The 18453-nt window shown below is 41.5% G+C and overlaps 1 protein-coding gene across 8 annotated transcripts in view; it reads left to right on the forward strand.

Moving 5' to 3' along the window:
- The window catches only part of TTLL5 (tubulin tyrosine ligase like 5), a 122537-nt gene that overhangs the window by 14846 nt on the left and 89238 nt on the right, over positions 1–18453 (forward strand). For all 8 annotated transcript variants that reach the window (XR_003946192.2, XM_030240104.2, XM_030240106.2 and 5 more), the window contains exons 10-13: positions 7315–7416; positions 7538–7629; positions 9681–9788; positions 17657–17738. Coding sequence is in view for 7 of the 8 variants with exons in the window: in XM_030240104.2 (XP_030095964.1) it covers positions 7315–7416; positions 7538–7629; positions 9681–9788; positions 17657–17738 (384 nt within the window). In the remaining variant the exon portion in view is untranslated. The remainder of the gene's footprint in view (positions 1–7314; positions 7417–7537; positions 7630–9680; positions 9789–17656; positions 17739–18453) is intronic.

Raw genomic sequence — 18453 nt, forward strand, 5'->3', positions numbered from 1 at the left:
ACAATTATAATCTAGATTGGTTGTCTGTGATCACAGCCTGGAGGACTGTAGCTGGGACCTTTGCATTGAAGGGATAGGTTTGGAAATTGAGATGGTCATGATAAGGTTGTCCAGGTTTGCCTGAGGGTATAACTCTGTCATCTGATCATACATTAAAGATCTTGGTAGTTTTATTTATCTGAGATTTTCAAAACAGGCAGTGTAATATATTTATTGACATACCTTTTACATCATAGGTAGAACAAGAGGTACATTGTTAATAAACTACAGTCTTAATTATAAACTTTTGAAGGTAACTCACCAAGCCCAGTTATGTGGGAATCCCAAGGCTTCACTTAGAGCCAACTGCTGAATTGGTGCATTATGCTGGTTTTTGGAGGGGCAGTCATGTAAGTGGGGAATAACCAGCCTGACTTGTGCCTGAAGTACAGCTGAAGAGAGCATAGGGCCAGGAATAGCTTGTGCTATTCTTGAGCCTTCCCTGTTGTGCTGCTTCTCTGTCCTGTCCAACTTCCCTTCCTTCTGTGTGGCCGAAAGGAGCCTGGTGAACCTTTCCTGCTTGGTGCCTGCAGGCTTGATGAGGGCTTGACACATAGTGTGGGGATGTTATAGTGAAATGGCTCCTTGTTTTGGGGAGACCACTCAACAGACTGCTTTTTCTCCTAAACCATGTTTAGACAGCCCTATTTCTGAGCTTGAGTAGCTGGAAGGGTCATAGACCATCAGGAACTTGCCATTCAGTTTTACACTGAATTTGAAAAATAGTTTAGAGAAAAAGAATCAAAACTGATTTGAAAACTAAACATTCTTGCAAAAGGCCCAAGGAGCAGCAGCAGCTTGGGGGGAGTTTCCAGTGGGACACAAGGGTTTGCTCCGGGGTTAGAATGCTGGGCTTTGCAGCCCCTGCCACTAGCTGCCATGCTGTCACCTGAGCTCACACCACTCAGCCTTGTGCCACCCTTCCTTCAGTAGCTTGGCTTTCTAACTGACACTAGCTCCTCTGGGATATTCACTATTTCTGTGCTGGATTCCTGTGGTTTCCAAAGAATTCAGGTATTTGCTCTCAGCCAAGGAATTCACATTAGCTCACAAGCTGTGCTTAGGCCAGAGCTGGCTGAGCCAGCTGCAGCAGCCCCATCCCTCTTGCAGTAACCCCTGCCCAGCAGCCTCTGCTGCTGAGGGAGTTCAGCTCATTTGTTTCTGGATGGACACCTGGGGTTGGGCTGCAGCCACTTCAGTAGACATGGCCCTGTGCAGAAGCTGTGGAGCAGTGTTATTCACTAGATGTACCTGCTGGGCTTCAGGCCAGTGGATAGACTATCAAGCCAGAGAGCTTTATGTTGCTTCCTTACTTGTTAGTTAATATAATCAGATTCAGATCTCTGAGGTGAATAACTACTGATTCACTGAGGTGTATAACCACATGACCCCACTGTTGTGCTTAACAGACAGGCTACTAAGCAGTTGTTAGATGTGGTCAGCTCAGTTGTTAATGCTGCTGACAGTTTGAGCAATGAGAAACTAGAGAATATGAGAAAAAGAACATGAGAGGTTCACCAAATCACAGAGTGACTGAGGTTGAAGGGATCTGGTCCAACCCCCTGCTCAAGTGAGGCCATCTAGATCTTGTTGCTCAGGACCATGTCTAGATGGCTTTTGAGTGTCCCCAAGGAGGGAGACTCCACCACCTCCCTGGGAGGCCTGTGCCAGTGCTTTGTTATCCTCATGGTATTTTCTTATGCTCTGAAGTTTTGAAATACTGTTAATGTCAATGCATAAATTGAAAACATGCAAATTTGTTGTGAAAAGATTAAAAAAGTCTTTTTTTTCATCCCGGTTCCTGCAGACATCTGATAACACTGCTCCTGGATCTTGTTCTTTAACTAGAACTGTTGGAGTAATTTTATTCAGCTTTGATTAGAGAAACTGCCATCATAGAGGTGTCACCAAAACTCCTTTTTATATTAACTCCCTTACAAGCTTTAGCTCCTGTTCATACTTGATTGCTCACTATCAAGGTGATGCTCACATATCAGGTGAATGCTGTCAACCATATTAATGTTGCAGTTAGGGGGATCGTGATGGTCTTTAGACTTCTGTTTTCTGTCCTGTGCTGTAAGGAACTATGTTCCCTAAACAAAGTGGCAGCTAATAGTAACAGAGAGGCTAAAGTCTAATGCATGGGGAGGAGTGAGGGACTGGGAAAGTGACTCCAAGCATAAAACGTGAGGAGCATGCTTGTAAAAGCACTACACTGATTATTTCCAGGACATTTATGCAGGAACTCTGTGTGCAGTCATGGAAAAGTCTATCATAATGTGTGCTTTTTTGTAGAACTCATTTGAGAGAAGAGGGATTAACTATTCTTTCCTTCTTCCCACTCAAGTCTTTTCCCTTCTCCTCTTCTTTTCTCAGACTCTGACTAGATCCTCAAATAAACATTCCAGAGCTGTCAAGTTTCATGCAAAACCATGTAACATCTTCTGTAAATATTTAATGATCCAGTTTACATGTTTCTGAAATGACTTGCAAACTTTACCTTGTGGTTAATTCATTTCCTGCGGTAATGCTGGAGATAAGACAAAGAGCATTGTACAATCCCTTGGGTAATGTCTTGCCTAAAATTGTGACAGTAAGAGGGTGGTTGCTTAGGTTAAGGCAGTGTAGGGATGTGGGTTAGGGGCCAAAGTTTGGTGTGGTGGATTTGGGCACTTTTCAGTGTGAGCTCTGACATGTTTTGTGGACTGCTAGGTGAGCAGGGAAAAAGCTTGCTTGGCACTTGTAGAGAAGGTGACCTATTGCAGGTAGAGCTTAAGTGTGGTTAATAGGCTTTTAATGAGAAAGGGAAAGAAGTCTGGAATCTCTGTGTCTGAATACCAAAGGTGAACGTGGAGCATGATAGGGAGGCAGAGAGCTGGCATGTCTCTAGATGTTATACTTTTAGTCTGGAGGTTGAGAGTAGTTTTGGAGTCTGAAGGAATTAGCGAGGATTTTTCCCTTAATTTTCTTTTTGTGCTGCCCAGGCTACCTGCTGGTGCTATTGCCACTCTTCTGCTTACTTTTGATTGTTCTTTCTTCCTCTCTGATCCCAGACAAAGGGAAGGGAAATGTGCTGTTGGGGAAGGTGAGCTGTGTAGCAGCGTATCGTTGCTGGTAAGAGAATGCGTTGTTGCCTTCATCCAAGCTGCAATGCACCTGTGTCACTTGGCTGTGACCAGCTGAGACATGAGCAGATGTATCAGATCAGTGGAATGTATGTGTATCACTTCTCTGTTCTAAGCTTTGAATTCAGAAATGAAGGGCATCTCCTCTGTCCTGCTGCAGAAAGAGAAGCTGCAGTGAAAGGGAGGGAGGCTGCCAGGGCTGTTCCCAATATGATTGCAGCTACTTCTGCCTGGGAGGCTGTACTACAGGCAGCAGTTTGTGTGGCAACTGAGCAATGCACAGTCAATCTCAGTTTAACACTTCCTCTTTCCAGCTGTAGTTTTGGGGTAGAAACTCTCCTATATTATTTCTGCTTAGAGGCTTTTGGAATCTAATCTCTTGTAGACTATGTTAGAATATATCCTTAATTTTCTTAACTTAGCTCTTTCCTCAGACATTAAAATGACAAGATTCATTAGAAGGGGAGGATCTTTGGCAGGATGGGACTGCAGTAAGGCCAGGTAAACAAGTTAATGAAAGTGAGTATCTTTAGTATCACTTGGAGTTCATTTTCAACAGTGAATACATGCAATACATAACATCAGGATACAGGAAGGTGCTTGCTGTATTCTTGCTGCTGTGAACTGTGTTACCTCTGTGTAATACATATCTCAGAGATGACCCAGGTTAATGGTGTCAGAGAGGACCTTTCCTCTTGCATCTTTTTTTGCACCCTCTCCAAGTACATTGGCAGGTGAAAGAAGGTTCAGTCATTCAGCTTTGAAAACTGATGGTTAGAACTTGTGTTACAGAGAAAGCAAATCTGTATTCAGGCCAAAACAGAGTTGATATTCTTCTGGTGGTGGATACAAAGCAGACACTCATTCCTTTCTTGGCTACCTGCATAGTATTTCACATTGTTAACAATAAGAAGAACTGTGGGTTTAGATGAAGTGGGGACAGAAGAATGCACTGAAGTGGCAGAAAACCTTCCTGTCTGACTAGCAGTGGAAAATTTTACTTTTTCTTAGGTTTTTTCCACTTGACAAGTCCTACAGCAAAATTCTAATTGTTGAACCACTCAGTCCGCACACACTTTATCAGCTGGGTCTCTGTGTTGCAAGGCCTATGGAGTAGTCCAGAACTTGGACAGGAACAGACCACAGTGGGGGAAAATGGCAGTTGCTTGTAGCAGAGTAAGAGATGGTATTAGTAAGCAGAAGATAGTGTTTAGATGAGTTTCCCTTGATAAAATAGTCTTTTTTGGCTGAAGGTAGGTCTCCATGTGTGGACAGTCCAGCCTCTGGTTTAGGAGTACTCTTGGATTCCTGTCTGATTGCAGGCTCCCACATAGCAGCATCCACGAGTAATGCTTTGGCTCAGAAACAGTCCTGTCCTGGCAGATGGGGATCTGGACTTGTGTATTTGTGCCTTCATCACTCTTTGGCTGGATTATAGCAATATGAGACACCTGGGCATGAAGCCTTTAGTGTTTAGAAAAATAGTTCATGCAGAATATTGTAGCATATGCTTGTGGTAAGTTCTGTTACTAGGAAAACACAAGGCTTGCCCTTTATTTTCTGTCCCTGCTTAGCATATAGTTTTTGAATTGCTTTTAGGATCTTGGCCCTTATTTTTTTAAGTAACATATATTCTATTCTTAGTAGTGCCCCAGAATGAAATTGGAAAAGAACGTTGCCCTTAAATGAAGTAATCTTCTAAAAGATTGTAAGATTCCTCAGGAGTTTATTCTAATTTCTGGTTAACACCTAGAAAAATTTTACAAGCACTGTTTTTCTATTTTACACTATTACTGTAAGGCCTTTTCCTATGACCTTCATTTCTCTAAAATATCACAAAATTTTTGCTGAAGCAAGACAATCTGTAGTCTGCAAGTCTCGTCTTCCTGGAGAGAACAAGTGTGATGGATGAGCAGCATAGTTACTACAGGGGCAGAAAGATGCAGTGAAGTAGACTCTGAAAAGCTGTAGAACTGTAGAGTACTGAAGGTAATTGTGACTGGTATTTCAGAGGTAGTAACACTCTTCCATCTCAAGTGAGTGCAAAGCACAAAAGTGTAAGGAGTGTGGGCTATTTGCTTGCACTGTTCTTCTGATCTGTTACTACTCTGGCATCCAGAAACTATTGATAGAAGCTCTAGAAATAGCTTGGATTTTCCATTTGCAGACTGGTGCTTAGCATGAAGCTGGTCAAACCAGCTCTGGGTGAATGTATTAAGCATTGGATTATGTTGTTTGAAGCTTGGTCTTTTTAAATAGTAGAGATGAGTAATTTAATGTTTTGGAGGTTTTTGGTGCATTGCTGAAGTTGCCCATGATGTCCTTCAAGATGATAGCATCCTAGCAAAAGAGAAAGCTTAGCTACTAGTTGCTCTGGAATGCAGTGAAATATCTTCTGAAAGATAGTCCCCATGGAAATGTAAAATTCTGAGCATGGAGCTCAGACCACCTAATAATTAAGGATGGTCTCTGTAGAAGGAAGTTAATGCAAGCATTTGAAGGTTCAGAAATACTTTTGTTTAGGGTATTGTCTGTGTCTGCCAGGAGTTCCTATTCTTTTATTTGAGGATGAAAAATTAAAAGCATAAGCTGAAAAACATGGTGAACCTAATTGCCCTCTGCTTGTAAGTACCAAGGGAGACTTGAAATGGCTCTCTGATTGTGTTCAGTATCTTTCTGGCTGAAAGTATATTTCAAAAAATACTTCTAGTATGCTGCCAGTAAAGGATTGTTAAAATGGAGGTGATGAAATCCTAACTAAGAAACAAATATATGACAGGGCTTTTGTCACTTATTTCAAAACAAAAGTGCTAAATCCAGGAAACTTACGGTTAAACTGAAAAGAAATTCAAATACTTTAAGCTGTGGAAATATGTGGAAAGGGGATCCAAACTTCCAAATGCTTTTGTTGCCAGCTGCTCCAACTTTGTACGTAGTTAAAGCTGTAAAAAATATAGTGCAAAAATATTTTCCCCTCTTTTAACCTTGCCATTTAAAATTAGTTATATCATGGGGGGTTTGTTTTCCCCCCTGCTTCCGCACATGGATATAAGGATAAGTTGAAGCATTTTTGTGGATTTGCTGGTATAGTTCTTATGGCAACAGGTATTTCTCAAAATGGCTACCAAGTGAGGGCAGTAATGGCATAGTTTTAACTGAGAAATAAGGTCTTGACTTTATTGGCAGTTCTTTCTAAAGAAAGGATTGTGGGGGTTTTTTGTCTTTGGTTTTTTTTTTTTTTTTTTTTTTTCATTTGTTTGTTTTTTTGTAGCATGTTAGCTTTGTGTAGTTCAGCTTCTTCTGAGCTGTGGGGAATAATTGGGGAAGGATGAAGAGATGACTATTAATGAAAAAAAATGGAGGTGATTTCTTTTATGAACATTTTCATTGCATAACCAGATGATCCAACTTTCTCTCACTCTTCCATTTTTCCAGAAACCTGTCTCCTTTTTCCTGCACTGAGGCTTCCCCCATATCTACTCCCCTTTTTATGCAGCTAACCCTGCTGTGCTTGGTACATACTTTTCCTCTTGCTGGGACTTTTTGGATAGCATGTTTTTGACTCTGCCCTTATCCTTTCTTACTCCCCTTATCTCTTTTGAGACATTGGCATCTTAAGCTCTTGTGGTACAGGAGGATTGTCAGAGTGAAGGTGTTTTTTCTTTTGTTGGTTTTTTGTTGTTTTTCGGGGGTTTTTTGAACTGGAGCATGCTTGCTATTATGAGCTGTGGTGATTATCAGTGGCTCATACTAGTCATTCTGCCTACTAGGTGCTCTGGTTTCTGCCCTCAATTTTTAAAAATTGATTTTTCTCCATAGTCTGAGACCTAAAATATGTATTGAATCAGGATTACATGTTGTGTAAGAAAAAGAATAGTTACAGCTGGAAAGGAACTACAATAGAAATCTAGCCCAACTGCAATCTGTTGCATTATATTCACATTCTGTGACATTAGTTTTTGCTTGATGTGTCCTTTGAGGATAAACTGTATTTTGCATTTGTTGAAGTCCCATTACATGCATTCTCTCCCTGGGGGTTTCTGTTGAGTGGTCTGTATGGTGGTCTGTGATTTGTAGTGACATGCGTGCTGTATTTAGCAAGAATGCCACTTGCTCAAGAAATACTGTGAATTTTTATTCCTCTTTACAGATTTGCAACAGTGAGATATGACCAGGCATCCAAGAACATTAAAAACCAGTTCATGCATCTGACCAACTACAGTGTCAACAAGAAGAGTGGAGATTATGTCAGGTACTTGGCTGCAAAATGGAACCTGTTCTTCAGAGGCTGGGTCAGTTTACCTGAGTTGGTCTAATGCTGATCCATGGAGGCAGGCCAGTGGTGTCAGTCTCCTTCTTTCATTTATTTTTAGCTGTGATGATCCTGAAGTAGAGGATTATGGCAACAAGTGGAGCATGAGTGCAATGCTGAGGTACTTAAAACAAGAGGGGAGAGACACTGCAGGTCAGTAAAAATCTTGTTCTGTTATTTCTTTGATGGATCTTGATCATCTCAGTAGTGTGAATTCTAAGAAGTCAAGGAAGAGCCCCAGTGAGTCCCATTTAGCACCAGAGCAGGGTGGAAGGAAGCATTGTTCCTTACTCATGAGAGCTGTGCATTTATTCCCTATCCCCAGAGATAAGGCATACCCCCTTCCTTTTTGCAACTAGTGTTCTGAGACTTTCTCAGGGTGTGTTACTTAATATTTTACCTACATTTCCCGTTTCTTAAGGTCATTCCATTCCTTCTAAAAGCTTCCCTCCCTCTACTGCTCCCATGGCCTGTTCAGTCTGATGAGTGACCAACCTCTGGACAACTGTGCCAGTTTGAATGACTCTTGGATGTGGTGTCATCTTTCCATGGCTCAGGTTTTTGCTGGGTGTTTTCATTTAGTCTGTGTTTCATACAAAATAGCTCCCTCTTCCACACCTTTGCCGGGTCTGCTGGGAGTAACTGCATCTGCAGAGCAGAATCCAGGTATATTCTTTAAGGGATAATTTACCTGTGATATTGAGGCATCAGTAAAATTACTGGTAGCAGCTATGGCCCATATTGCTAATGTTGCCAAGGAACACTCAAATGTTGGAGAAAGGGGTTTGAATCTGGCTTTCAGATGGAAGTAGACTTTTTTTCCATCATGTGTGTGCATGGCAATCCAGTCCCTTGCACCATATGTGTTCAGCCAGCTGTGAATGTGCAATTATTAATATTAACAGATCTCCACACCTCACCCGAACCTCAAGTATAAAATACACACTCTTAATAATTAACCAAACTACTGAGCAATGCAAGCAGATTTCTTTAACTGTCCATTACAAGACGTGCACCTTTCTCTGATGCATCTGGTTCTGGCCATAGGGAGGCAGAATGCTGGCTGAAAAGGGCTGGCCTTGTCTGGGCTGGCAGGGTTTTTGTGTTCTGGGTTGTTTATGTGTGCTGGGATGTTTCCATACTGTGTTGGTTCCACTTAGTTGTTTTCTGGTACAGAAGTTCACATCTGAATTTGCTTGCATGCTCTTTCTGTAATTGTTCAGGTTTCTGCATGTCGTCATCTGAGCATGAGAAATAGTAATTGTAGACCTAAAGTAAACTCTCTAGTTAAGTGGTTTCTAGAAGATTCTCTTTGAAGCAGTGATTGCCAGATGTCTGTGTGGATTTGCTTGTGCTCCCTTTGAGAGGTGGGGAAGGCTGTCCTTTCATCTTTATTAACTTCTGAGACTATGACTCCAGTATTTGTTAATTTCTCCCTTCTCTCACTTCCCTATTGCTTGTCCTTGAAAACAAAACCAGTGTGATGTTCTTTCTATCGCATGACTCATCCCAAGTCCAGTGTAGAATCCAGGTCTATGTTTAATGTACATCTTTTCTTGCCTTTTGCTTCCTCTGTCTGCCTAGATGCCTGTTCCTGAGCTCTTCACAGGCTCATGCAGGAGCTGGAGAGTGCTTTCTTGCTATGGGTTAACTATAGGTTAGCAGGACTGGATCTGTCTCCAGTCATAAAATTTTGAAAAGATTTATGAACTTTGGTGTGGGAACAGCTGCTTTAGAGGAAGGTGCATTGTCACAGAACAGTTATCTCATAAAAGTTCACAAGAAAAAATTTTATATCTCGGTGCTATGGTTTATTCTCTGTAGTTTGAGGGCTTATCTCACTAACCCACTCCTAGCTCCTGTTTAATCCTTCCTGTACTCTGAGTGGGCAGTGGTCAAACTCCAGCTGACTTGTTCTGGTGTGTTTGCCATGTTTGTTTACCTGCACTGGACATATGCTCACATTTATCATTCTCACATTGTCATTTGTGAGTATTTTTGCACTAAGATACGTATGCATGTCTATTTACTTAGGCTTGTATGGCTTTCCAAGCATCATTGCTTTGTCATCCATAGGGTCTCATGTGCTTTGATTCACAAAGGTGTATCACCATTTGCATATTCTCATGCCTTCCTGGATATTATGTGTTACTTCACAATCTACTTTTTTCCTTTTTCCTCTTCCCCCCCTCCCCTACTTGCAGCACTGATGGCCAACGTGGAGGACTTGATTATCAAGGCTCTAGTTTCTGCTGAGCTGTCCATTGCATCAGCTTGTAAAAGTTTTCTTTCACATCGTGGCAGCTGCTTTGGTAAGACACTGGGGACATCTTTGTTGATTGCCTCTTGAGCTCTGTTTGGAACCTCCAGCTTTGTCATGCTAGAGGGAAATGAGCATTCCCTAGTGCAAGAAAGCTGGATACTGTTTTGGGTGTTTTGGTTTGTTTGGGCTTTTTTTTTTTTTTAGCATAAGCCTCGGTGAGGGCAGGGGGCATCGAATCTCAGTTCACCCTGTGTCAGCACCATTGATCAGAGTCTCGTGTAAGAAAATGAAAATAGGATGATGAAAAAGGACTTGAAAGGGAACTTGGGGAGTGCTGGAAAGTTGATGATTTCCTAGTGCCCTCCAAAGAATGGCTGTGGGTGATTAAACACGTTTTTAGAGCATTTGCTATTTTCTCTTGAGCCACCTAGCAGTGTAGTTTTGCATTTTCCTAGTGCGTGTGAGGATGGGGAGAGGCCGTGTGTGGCAGTGCCTGGAATGCCGGTGGTGGCGGATGGTCTGCGCTGGAGCGAGAGCGCCGCGCGGGGGCGGCCGAGGCCGCTCCTGGCCGAAGCTGCGCGCAGCGCTGTGCGCTGGCAGCGGCACTGCGGAGCTCCCTGCCAGCACATGCTGGGACCAGCTCCAGAGTGCAGCGGCTGGTACCACAGTGTGCCTTCTCCCACTTTCCAGTGGCTGCTTCCCAACCTTCCCTAAAGAGGCCTCCTCCTGCTCCTAGCCGTCCTTCACTCATGTGAGTGCATGCACGAAGATGACGTCTCAGTCAGTGCTTAAACCAAAGGCCAAGCTTGGCTTAGGCTATCCTGTGTTTAGGTATTAGAACTTATATTTAAACTAGCTGTGACAGGTCAAATCCCTTTATGTGGTCCTTGAGTTGCACTTAGATATTGACAATTCTGCAGCTTTCAACACTCCAGCATAAAAGCATCTTTGGATATTTGAGAGTGATAAGACAGTCAGGAATCAAGAAGCCATGGCTAATAGGTTGTTTAATTACCTCCCAAAACTAGCTACCTCTCCCACCATAGTTTCTCCTCACTGACTCTGGTACCTTTGTTGTAAGTTGAAGGACCTGGTCATACATGGGGATTTATGAGTTAGATAATAGTCTCAGTGAAATGGCACTTTATTGGCTAGTTGAAAAAAAGACATGTCAAAACCACTTTAGCTGCCTCTTTTTTTGGCTTCTCTCTTTTCCTTCCTCAGTTGTGTCTCTAGAACTGTGTATATGGAAACTAATGTTCCTAATGTACTTTCTGCTGTGCCTGGCTCCGAGGTTATCCCACTTCCTGCTGCCTCCCCAGGGCTGCAGTAACCACCCTCTCAGATGCTCCCCCACAAATAAACTGTTTTGTTCCATTTATTTCAGTGTAAACATAAATTAAGAGCTTCCCAGGAAAGAGAGCTTAAGTAGGAGCCATACTGCTTCCCTAGGGAGACTTAGGCATTTCCAGAGTTCAGTACTTTCTACCACCTTCCCCCACAATTAAGTGGTGGTCCTTGTCTCAAGGATTTGAACTTCCATCATGCTGCGTGGTTCATTTGTCATCTCTGTGTCTTATTCTGACACTTTTTGGTTGTATGACCTTTAACCTTGCAAATATTCAGTTTTTCTAGCTGGAAGTGTTCATGATGGTTCAGTTCATGGTTGTTAGCATGCAGGAGAAAACTGCAAACGAAGACTTCAAGGCAGCATGTTGAGTCTCAAACAAGAGCCTTTTTTTTTTTTTTTTTTAAATTCTATGTTGTGAACAATGAAACTGAGTGTGTGTCATGAGGAGGGCTGATCATGTGAAAAGCATGTCAGACTTCAGAAACCTTTATCTGAAATTCAGATGCAGAGATGGGTCTTGTTTGGAAAACTTCTAAAAAAATATAACTAAGTTGTATTCTACTCTAGTGCTTGTAATGCTGTTATAGGGAATACAACTCCTGTACAATTGCCATTTTCTTCCTAAAAAATTAAATCACAAGTACTTAGTTGTCCAGATGAGGTTGCCCACTTTATTTTTCTAATTGTTTAGTACTGCAGTGGTCCTTCAGTTCTTTCACAAGAACTGAAAGGATCACTGCAGTGGTCCTTTATATGTAATGTACTTGCTTCCTGGATTTAAAGCAAGAGAGTTTATTCATGGCTTCTTCATTTTCTGGGACTGGTGAGACGGGCTGATTCTTGCTACCAATGCATGCCTAGAAAGAGAGAGTGCTAGGTCAGGAGGGTCCTTTTTCTCATGTCAAAACAGAGTGCTGGTGACAGTTTGTGTAAAGAGTGAGTTCCATTTTGGCCATGCATTGTGAGCTATTTACTGCATTCTACTAATAATCAGTTTTCACAGGGCTTGGGATGCTCAGTTTTATTCCTCTGAAGTGTATCACAGAAGCACTGCAAGTACTACGTGATTTTGTTGCCTTGTTCATGCACAGTTATTAGCAAAGTGATCCCAGTCATCTATTTTGTTCTTTGTAATTAGCTAATAATTCCTTATGTAAAAATAAGCTCCTAGTAAAAATTGTTTCAACCAGTAAGTAATTCCAGAGGAGGGCATGCTGTGACTCTCCAGATCACTGCACTGTCCTGAAGCTGGTCACCAGCTGAGTCAATGGTGAACCTTCTGGAACCTTTTTTGAGAGAAAGATAGACAGATTTTGCACTTATTTAAGGGATGTGACATCTCAGTGTGGGAACAGGAGGTACAATAGGGCTGCACATTCCCAAGCTGATTACAGACTGCATTTTTCTCCCTTCTGAAGTAAGGACTTCTGGGTAGGCTAGAAAAGGCAGTAAAGCTTGCTTTCAGGCAGAATGAAAAATCTCCCTGTGGGATTGGTTTAGTAGGGTAGGAAATGAAGGTGGCTTGGTGCAGCACATATTTTTGCCAGCAGCCAGGTAGCACCATTTTCTGCACTCACTGAAATGTGAGTCTAAAGAAGCAACAGATTGAAGTCCTCTTGTTTCATTTATATTCTAGTAAACCCAGCTGTGACACTGTTGAGCTTGTCTGCAATCAAGAAGGCAGGCCATGATAGGGTAATGGGTATATTGATGCCACCAAAGCAATGAGTTTATTTAGCTGCTTCTGTGTCTTAAGGCTGAATTGGTCAGGCTTTTGCTTCTAATCACATCTGTATTGAGATAAAAGCAAACAATAAACTATTGTATGCCTTGAGTGGTGCTGATCTGGAGCTAAATGCTTTAAAAAGTATTCATTTGTGCTGAATCACCAGTTTCTCAACTGCCTGTGTTGCTGTTCTTCATGAACATTTAGCTTTCTTAGTGGTGGCCATTGACCTATTTAGGGGAAACCTTTTGTAGTTTTGAACAGTGCTGACCTGCTCCATTGTGAGTTTTCCAGGGCACTAAAAACTTGACATTTTTAAGGAATTTCTGTACACACTTACTTGCTGTGAGGTGGGTCTATGCTGATACATATACCATACATATTTCCTATGTTTTTTTTAGCTTCTTACATGACATGTCATAGAAAAGCTGAACAGGGATTTCCTACCGTTACCTTTTTTTTTTTTTAACCAAGTTTAATCCATTCTATTTTTATAGCCTTAGCATCAGTCTTTGCTTTGAAGCCAGTATGTAAAGATGACATTGGAATCTGAAAGAGGTTGTAGACTCCTCTGGCAGCAAGCAGATTCAGGAGGCCTGTACCCTTCATGACAGGTGTTTTGATGATCTGTTGGGCGAGGTAGATTTTGTAATGTAACTATATCTTCAAATTTGACTAATCTATCAGCTGAGTGGGAAGGGTAGAACGAGTTCAAGGGATAGGTCTTCTAGTCATAGCTTCTATAGGAAGGGGGGGTCTGTCCCTGCACTGTTTTTCTTACTTGTCACTTTGTGGCTCTAAATGGTACGCATCTGATATTGATGATTTAGTACCCAGAGCTTGGTTGGAAGATTGAAAATCCCTGTTGCTACAGGAACTTTGTTTCTTTAGGAATTTGTTCTCAGCTTGGTAGCACCAGTTTTCTTCCTCAGAAGGCTGCAGCAGATCTAAAAAAAACTTTTATGGCTGTTTTTGAGAGACTTAGGAAATGACCAGCTCTGTCAATTTGTCATCAATGGACTTGTGTTACCTAAGTCAGAATCAACCCTGGCTTGTCATTATGTCTTCTACTGCCACTGGTTCCTGTGGTGGCATTAGGGCCTTCACCAGATAGATGACATCAAAGTGAGGAACACCAGTTTATTCTTGCCTCGTGGCCTTCTTCGAGTGTAAGAGCTTGAAATCAGAAGAACTTGGACTAATGAGGTTGGGAAACATGCTCTCTTTATCCTTCACTTCATGTATCCATCTGTAGAGTTAGATGGCTTTTATTTTGGTCTACCTAATATTATATATTGTTAATTTGGGCACTTGAATTTGTTGAGGATCAAGTAGCTGCATATCTGCTCTTTCATTCCTTGTAAGAAGTTAAGTGGTGTCCTGAAGTGGTTATTGGGATATTAACATCTTCACTCACTCTGGTAGCACACACTGGGTTGAGCAAGTTTTTACCTTGTGGGTGATAATTTATTTACTAGTAAAATTGGGATTGCAAAGGCAACTGAATCTGCACCAAGACTCCTGTTCTTTGATGTTAGCCTTAAAGCTACTTGTCCCCTCTTGTTGGGTCCTTTTCTGTAATAACATAGAGATAAAACCTTTCTCTGATAAAATAAAGTTCTCTAAAAAAGGGAATTGAACCTTAATATAAGAACAGAAAAAAATAGGAAGGAAAAATGGAAGACTTGAATTTCAGTGGCACAGTTTCCTTGCGTTAGAAATGTCCGTAACTATGCTCCTACATAAAATGGTTTTTATTGCAATATCAAAAAAGAGTTACGTGCTGTGCAATATTTTTCCCACTGTTTGTGTTCTTTCATAACTTCAGGTTGTCTCCATTTAATTGTAGAGTATGTACTTTGCAGTAAAGCTCTTTTTTTCTCTAGGGAACAAGCTGCAAAGAAAGACCAGAATTACAGTGATCCTTTAGGAGCTGAGCTTATTCATGCTATGCAAAATCATGAAAAATTTCTTTATGCTACTGTGCTATTACTTGTGACTTAGTTTCTGTACTTACAGAGAATAACAAGTTCTTTGGGGATATTTTGTAAAAGAGAGTGTTGGTGCAGTCTTGGAGAGGATTGTAAGATAAATTTGGTATACATGGGAGTTTTACCAGAACCAAAAAGCCTGAGACTATCCCTTTAGCCTTTGTCTTAGTTTTAGATAATGTCCATTAGCAAAAAAATCTCTGGCTGAACTGTTGCTGTTAGACTGCACACTGGAGCTAGGCCTTCTTTTGGGAGTGGGAAGCTCAGTCAACAGTGACTTCTCTTTGGGGATTAGAAGAGGAAGAGGCAGGCTGTTCCTGCTGAGTTTTGGAAACAGTTGGTACCTCCTGCTGTAATTCCAGTCTTTGGCAAACTGTAGGGGTGAAACATGCTGTTGTGGATTCTAGTAGCAAGAAAAGGCACTATGGAAACTTGGTATCTTAGTTTCTTCTGTTCTTCCCTTAATAACAGTAGTGGCACTAGGTGGCTTGTCATGAACCTACCATTGCCACAGGGTGAGGCATGTTTTGCTCTTTTGGTTGTTGTTCTCTTTACTCTTTCTGCAGAGGGAAATGGCAGCCTTGCTGAAGTTGGTAATTGCAGAGGATATACTTTTGATTATCCTATGCTTGTGTGACTGCACATCTTTGTCCTGCCTATTTTTTCAAGTAGTAGTGGAGTTTCACAGTGGAAAGAATACTGTGACTACTGTGTTTTATCTAGGAAGCACATTTTCCAAATGTGGAAGAGGGCCAGCAAGATGTTTCTGGGTGAACTTCTGACTGTTGAGCAGATTTTTGTGCTAGGCCCTGCATGGAATCTATGAGGCTTGATCCAGTTGCCAGAACATGGATATTATGTGGCTCCTGATGCCCTGAGGCAGCAGAGACATCTGTCTAGGGCTTGTAGATATGTCTCAGAATACATGAAACTTGGGGCATTATGGAGCAACAGTGGAGACTTCCTAGGAGACCTTAAGTCATTGCAAGTGGCTTTAGAATCTGTTTTAACAATGGAAGTGAGTCAACAGGGATACCCTGAAGAACTTACTGTCCTAATAAATAAGGCAAACACAAGGGAAAGGAATGTGAAGCTCCAGCGGCATGGTTAGAGCTAGTTGAGGTCGAAAGGTTTCCCATGTGTATTTGAAAAAATCTAACTGGGTGGGAAAGATGGAGCTTTAAAGAGCCAGCAATTTGCAAGAGAATTGTGTGGGAGAGGAGCGCAAAGTCAGAGGAGCCAAAACACTAGGAAAGGGCCTCCGAGGGGCCAAGGAAGGGAATGGCCAGCAACAAAAGAAGCAGGAGCTAGCTAGTCAAAACAAAATGCACTTCTTCCTGACTGGGGCTGGGAGGCTGCAGACCAGCTGCTGTTGCAGGCCCACTCATTGCTTCTCTGCCTTGGGCACGAGCTGCTGAGTTTTCTGTGCTGTTAATAGTCATGGGTCTTCACCAAACCTGAGACTGTATTTAAAAATAATCTATTAAAGTCATCAGAAATTTCTCCTGGTGAAAATGCTTTGCTAATATTCATACTTACTATCCCCACCTTCTCCTTTTCCCTCTACTGCAGCCATTCCTGTCTGGGGAGCGAGGGAGCAAAATGTAGATTTAGCCTCGTTTCTTTGGAGTGAACCAGTTCTTTAACTCTCTGCTGTTTTGTTTCCCGTTCAATGTCTGGCTACTGACTCTAGAAGAGTGAGCAGGCAGTGCTCACTGTTCTGCCATTTCTCCCCTTCCAAGCCTCCCCCCTGACCCTAGCTTATTGACTTCCCATTTTAAACCGCATGAGCTTTTGCACAGCTGTGTGCATAGGAAGATCTTGTCAAGCAGTCCAGCTCCCCAGAGCCAGTATCAACGTCAGGCAAGCGACAAAAGGCCAGGGCCAGAATTCAAGGGAAGAAACATGGCAAAGAAGTTCTCCTGCTTTTATTTCAGGCACTAGGGAACTGGTTAATTCCATGAAAATCCTTCTCTGCCAATATCCTGTTTTGTGGTGTTTAAAAAAAAATAATTGTTTAAGTTACCCTGATGATTATGAAGTCTATTTCTTAATGCTGAAAGAAGGAATTGCGTTAATGCCAGCTTCTGATTTACACTCATCTTTGTGCATCCTTCTTGCAACTCTTCCAAACTAGAGAAAATGTGTATAGAGTGAAATAGTAAAATCAGATTTGGAATGGGAAGCTGGCTCCCATCTGACCTGTGTAGAGCAGAACACATCTAGCAGATGTAATATGTTATGACTGTTTTAGAAACTAAGGAAAAAATATTTCTGTTGTGGTTTGCTTCAAAGTGGTAAGCTAAAAGTTATGAGAGGTTGTCCATCCAGATAGAGTTGCTGAGGAGTGCTGTAACCCCATGGGGATGTTGCAGAAAACATACAGGAATAATTGAAAAGAAGCTGATATTCTCTAAAAAGAAGCAAGATATTCTCTAGCTGACTGGAACAATGAATAAAGGGAATAAAAAGTGGACAGGAGAATGAAATTTTGTTGTTTCCGGGATCCAGTGGAAGAGGTAGATTGAACCTGCTATGCTTGTATCAATTCTATGTGAAAGCAAGTAGTAGAGTTCTGTATGAACTACAGCTTGTAGGCAGTAAAGAGTTTATTTTTCTACATAATACTTTCCTAATATTTTTGTTCCCCCTCCAGGGCAGAATATATTTAATTCTGAGGAAGTGAAAATTGCCACTTGAGGAATGTTGTTATTTGTTCATCCCTAGAGAGTTTACTGGATTTAACATATGTAATTTAGATAGAAATGACCTGGTAGAAACTAATGTTGGACCTTACATGAATGCTTAAAGATACAGTAAGGTGAACTTAGTGTCTGCTGTGTTTTCAGAGCTATATGGTTTTGATGTCCTTATCGATGACACTCTGAAACCCTGGCTGTTGGAAGTGAACCTGTCCCCATCGTTGGCCTGGTGAGTGATTCCCAATTTTATATGAGGCAGGGGCTGTTGCTGAAGACAGTTGTCTTTGAAATGTGTGGTCCTAGGAGGGCATGGTTTCCTGATGCCTGCAGATTTTGTTCTAGAGCTGATGGGCAGGGAGGATACTCCTTTGCTTTTTTTAAACCTTTGGATAAACAAACTTACTGCAGCAATAGGTTTTGAAAGAGCCCAATCCCCAGTTGGGATTCCATTTGTTTTTTAATTCTTTTTCTTTCATTTTCACTATTAACACTTCATAATTTCTCATTATAGATAAATTTTGGAGCTCTGTCAGACTACTGTGTTGGATTTCAATGTTCTTGGCTGATGGAAGGTTTTAGATTTTGGAGTCCAAGCAGAGTTCAATCAGTTACACTTTACTTGAGTATGTAGAGGAGTTCATGGGCTCAGTCTAGTACTCTAATCAGATAAATTCTAAAGAGTGAGTGTTGACTTGGCCCTTATGCTGACCCTCATGCTCTAATGGAAATTGAGAATTTTTTTTGGTAGGTCTCTCAGGTATGACTTTATGTGGAAGAGGCATAGTTAAGTGTGGTTTTTAAGAATTCTACAACAGTACCTTTTATCTACTTTAGGAAGTATAACATACATACATTCAAAGAAAATGTTTCTAGCCCTAGGGAGAGTCTAAACAAAGCTGTATATGTCTGCATTAGGACACTAAAAGCTGTGGAAAAAGGATAAA

The sequence above is a fragment of the Serinus canaria genome, chromosome 5, assembly GCF_022539315.1.
Source record: "Serinus canaria isolate serCan28SL12 chromosome 5, serCan2020, whole genome shotgun sequence".
In the NCBI taxonomy this organism is placed as follows: Eukaryota; Metazoa; Chordata; class Aves; order Passeriformes; family Fringillidae; genus Serinus; species Serinus canaria.